At 51.7% G+C, this 4,785-nt stretch overlaps 1 protein-coding gene across 1 annotated transcript; it reads right to left on the bottom strand.

Moving 5' to 3' along the window:
* Positions 1 to 575: 575 nt before the first annotated feature.
* On the bottom strand, positions 576 to 4,273 carry LACRT (lacritin). The gene is made up of 5 exons (XM_025930861.2): positions 4,169 to 4,273; positions 2,874 to 2,921; positions 1,623 to 1,727; positions 1,159 to 1,245; positions 576 to 723 (listed from the first exon to the last, which is right to left on the bottom strand). Exons 1-5 carry the CDS (start codon positions 4,224 to 4,226, stop codon positions 662 to 664), a joined length of 360 nt encoding a protein of 119 aa, XP_025786646.1. The 5' UTR covers positions 4,227 to 4,273; the 3' UTR covers positions 576 to 661.
* Positions 4,274 to 4,785: the final 512 nt, after the last annotated feature.

The raw sequence follows: 4,785 nt of genomic DNA, 5'->3' as shown, positions 1-4,785 counted from the left end.
TGTGCAGAGTGTGAAGTGCGATCCCAGACTGTGGTGGAGGGAAACGGGGTACGCTAATCACATGGATTGTTGCAGTGGGTTAATAGGGCTTTTAGTCAAGTGTCAGCTCTCACTGCAGCGGCTCATTATTTTACTGATCTGGTCTAATTAGCCATTGCCCTTCACTTGGGCCCAGTGTAGAAAGGGTGAATGGAAGGCAGGAGGGATGCATTTTTAATAAGGGCACCAGAAAATGGCTTTAATAGAGTGACTCGGGCTTTGACTATTTTCAGGATGACAAATCCTGGTTCTTTGGAGGTTGATTTAATTTTTGGAAATGCTCAAATGTCATGAGGCACTCTATGTGAGCGATTAGACCGGAACTGGAGAGGCATTTGCACTAGAAGGAGGCCCAGCACGTGTGGCTGGTGGCTCAGTGCAAATGAAAGGGTTTGTTAGGGGCTGTGTCCTCAAGGAAGGCTTGACAGGCCCAAGGGCCTGGGTCAGGACACCCAGGGTCTCTTGGCGTTCCAGTGGATGGCTTTGCTCCCCACCTCCTCCTGGGCCCGCCCCACAGAGCACAGGCACACAGCATGTTGGATGCTTCAGTTTAATCGTTCTGGGCTGCAAGCATGTTTAAGGCTTTGAGTCCAGGGGCCCCGTTCTTTTCAAATTCTTAGACTCAACTTAGAAGAAAGGAACTGGGAACGAATTTCTTCAGTTTTTCTGCTAATTCAACTCCACCTAGAAGAAAGCAGAGGTGAGAATGAGGCTCACAGGCCCCAGGCCCCAGCTCCACCCTGTCCATCCTCCTCAACTCCCTCTTCTGCTTTGCAACCTCACCCAGCCCCTGGACAGCTTAGCGTGGGAGTCAGAGGGATGGAAGGCAGATTCGCCAGAGCCTCAGGGACCCGCCCGCGCCTTCCCCATCTGGACAGGCTCCGCAGTGGGAAGGCTGGGGCTGAGACCCAGGGGCAATCTGGCATCAGGCAACCCTGTGGTTTGAGTGTGTGTGACAAACTGGGGACATTTGAAGACAACAGGAGGGAAGATTCAGTGGGGAGGGGCTGTGGCAGTTCCAGATCTCTGGGCGACGGGGTCCTGACCCACCTCCTGCCCCTGGATGATGAGTGGTGAGTGTTCCTGTTCCCACAAGGCTCTGCCTTGGGATATACTCACGTTCATAAAGTTTTCCTTCACGCAGTTTTTTTCTTGCTTCTTGAAAGCCATGTTCTGCTACCAGGCTACCTTTGCTCACCAGGAATTCTAATTTTGGAGCAGAAGAATCACATTAGCAGAAAAGTCCCATCATTTCGAGAAAACTCCCCCTTCCCCCTCCTGCCCCTCACCAGACATTGTTCCTATACAAATCCCTAAAGTGAAGAAGTTTTGCTGAGGGGCCCAGCTTCTTCTCTTAGGAAGGTGGATGGGCCAGGAAAGAAACCATGGAGGGTGCAGGCAGCAAAATCTATCGCGGAAGCTGTGTGAGTGGGTACAGTGTGAGCCCCTACTTGCGACTTTACGGTCAGGGGAATGAGTATGTCTGCTTCTCCCTGGACTCGTCTCTGTGGGAGGAAGTGTCATGGAGGCCTGCCACCAGAGATTCCTCTGGGTTGTCATCTGGCGTAGAGACAGAGACTTACTCAGTGGGTTTAGTCCTTCTTTACTTGTGGTGGCGCTGTTTGGCTCCTGGGGTGTCTCTTGGGGTGAAACAGTTTCCGCTGGAGATGTAGTCACTTCAGGTTCAGCTGCAAACACGCCAATTTGTTGATTTTAGCAAAGTCAAATGGTTTTTAGTTTTGGAACAAGTGGCAGAGCCCAGGATACCTAGTATGTGCTGGGGGCCAGGATACGGAGATGATACGATTTCTACACACAAGTGCCTGTGAGGGACTGAACGTTTATGTCCCCCTCCAAATTCATATATTGAAATCCTACCCCTCAGTATGATGGTCTTAGGAGGTGGGGCCTATGATGTAATTAGGTCATGAGGGTGGAGCTCTTATGAATGGGATTAATGTCTTTATAAAAGAGACTCCAGGGCTCTTTCTGCCATGTGAGGATGTGGTGAAAACTCAGCAGTCTGTAATCTGGAAGAGGGTCCTTACTAGAACCTGATCATGCTGGCATCTTGATCTTGGATTTCCAGCCTCCAGAATTGTGGGAAATAAATGTTTGTTGTTTAAGCCATCCAGTCTGTGGTGATTTGCTGTACAGCCCAGATGGACTAAGACAGTGCCTCTTGGATGGCAGAGTTGGAGGGCAGGGTTGCATGCTTCTAATGGGCAGGGTTGGGGAGGTATTTGGGCGAGGATATGGGGGGAATCAAGGAGCTAGTCAGAGCGACGCTGGGTCTTGAAAACAGGATTTTGGCAGGGAGGATATTCTAAAGGGGCTTCCTTGGGGGCAGGAAGTCAGTCAGTCAGCCAGAGTTCTGGGGAAGGTGTGTATAGGATAGGAATGGAGAATGCAAACAAGTTCAATTTAGTTGATGTGGGCTGTACATGAAGGAGAAGCATGGAAAACCAGGATGCAAATGGTGTCTGAAGCTGGATATCGGGCAACTTGCTAAGGAGTTGGGAGTGACAGGAAGTGTGTGTAGGTGAAGGTATTAATACCGCATGGGTATCATTTCCCTTATCACTCAACCTCATCTTTTTCTCCCTTTTATCCATAACAAACCCTTTCCCCATTCTTCCTACTGATCTTGCCTGCTTGGGTTGTCCCATTTCATCCTTAGCCTTGTTGCACCCCAATCCATGCTCCTCTTGTTACCACCAAGAGCAGGACCCACCCCCACCCCCACCCCCCATTCCTCTTCCAGCCTCCACCCACATCCCTGGCTGTTAGACCCTCCCCTTGAGCACAGGGACAGGAGGGACAGAAGGACTCACTGGCCACAGTCCCCGGAGTAGCCTCGGTGGGATCAGAGGAGGCATCTTCTGCAGTGGAAGAAAGAGGTGACAGTAAGGACTGAACCTGACCCATCTGAGCCATCCTACCTCCCATTCTGTATCCTCAGCTCTAAGGAGAGTTCATGGACACAGGGAGACACGTTTCCCTATTGGTGAAATGTGCCCTTCTGCCTCATCAGTAGACCCACCAAGCACTCTGTCTTGTGTTTAACCCCTCCTACAGTTGTTTGAAGCAGGTTCTCCCGGGAGAAGTGTAATATGCTCTGAAAACTGCCCTCCTCCAGATTGCCTCTGGCCTGTGAGGGTGCCTTGAGATTCGCGCCAGGGAATTGGCTGTGGTTGGAGGTGCTCAGGCTCCTCTGTGGCTGAGGGGGACAGTGCAGGGGCCATGGGGCCATGCATGAGTGATTTCTGGGATTGGACTCCAGCCCTCCTTGTCTCTGTTCTTTCAACACAATGTTTATGCAAAGTGCTCTGCTAAGTGGAGGGGGTTCAGTGCTGAAGAAGGTGGAAAGACCCTGCCCTGACCCAGCTTACATTCCATGACATAATTATTGAGTCACTGTGTGACGGTGCTAGAGGGGTAAGTGCGGAGTGGTGTGATAACAGCAAGCAGGGTCTAATTTTTCCTACATGTTCATGGAAGGCTTTTTTGAGGAATTGATATCTGAACTGAGATTTGACAGATGAGAAAGCATTGGCCAGGTGACATTCTGGATTGGCTGGAGGAAAGTGACAAGGAGAGGAAAAGAATTCCAGGCAGAAAGAAGAGCAAGAAGGAAGGCCCCAGTGTTCGAGGAGCAGCAGGGTTGTCCTGGCACGAATAGCGCTTTTCTTTCTTTTTTTTTTGCTTTTCTCAGGAAGAGGCATCCAGAGACACAAGGCCATGGGCAGGGCCCATTGCTTGGCAAGTGGACCATGGGCTAGATTTCAGCCCCCTCCATCCCCTGCCTGGCACCCCTGTGCAGGGGACAACCTGCACCTCTATGTGGTGGCCCAGAAGGCCTGTAAGAAGGCCAGGGTGGCTGGAGCATAGTGGATAAAGGAAGGTGTGTGAGGGGATGGGCTGGAGAGCAGACAGCGCCAGGGGGTTCCTGGCTCCCTGACCAACGCGGGTAAAGAGCCTATGGGCAGAGAACTGGGGGCAGGAGTCACTTGCAGGAACAGGAGGAGCCAGGGCAGCACTGGGAGAGAAAGAGAAAAATGAAGACCAGAGTTAAGGCTTCCCTGGACTGTCAGGGCTCTGTGGGGTACAGGGGAAGGGCCATACTCACGGGCACAGACCAGGGCCCCAGCCAGAGCTGCCAGGAGGAGGAGAGCTGAGAATCTCATGCCGTGGAGTGAGAAGCAAGTATAACCACAGAATCCTCAGAGGGTCCAGGAATACCAGTGCAGATACTCCTGGGCCCTTTTAAGGATACCGAGGTCCAATGGGAGTCAAGTTTGGAGGGGTGTGACTTCCGTGTCCTCCTCCCCTTCTTCCCCAGACTGTCACTTGCTAAGTCAACAAGGGATATCTGGGGCTGCCTAGTAGCTGGCATCCTTTCCCTACTGACTTCCAGCCATCCTCTTCCTCCCCCCTTCCTTCTCCTTCCTACTTGCCCTCTGGCTTCACATCCTTGGGATCTCAGGGACCAGATGCAGAGCAAATTTTGTTTGGGGAGATTCTAGAATGTGTCTGTTGATGGTATTAATAGGACTGGCGTCTCCCCCAGGAGGAGGTTGGGTGTTTGTAAGATCATGTTGTCTACCTTTTGCCTCGATCTGTACAGGACTCCGTGCAGGGGCTTGAAGATTTCCCCAGACTATGTGAGCTTCCTTCCCCAGGAGGCCACACTCAGAACATCTGGGGACTAAGTTCATGGTTCCTTTCTCCTCTTGAGGGGACGGG

Source organism: Puma concolor, chromosome B4 (assembly GCF_028749965.1).
Source record: "Puma concolor isolate L17-30 chromosome B4, mPumCon1.1.hap2, whole genome shotgun sequence".
Taxonomy (NCBI): domain Eukaryota; kingdom Metazoa; phylum Chordata; class Mammalia; order Carnivora; family Felidae; genus Puma; species Puma concolor.
The sequence above is the reverse complement of the archived record's forward strand: the minus strand, read 5'-3'. Positions and strand labels throughout refer to the sequence as shown.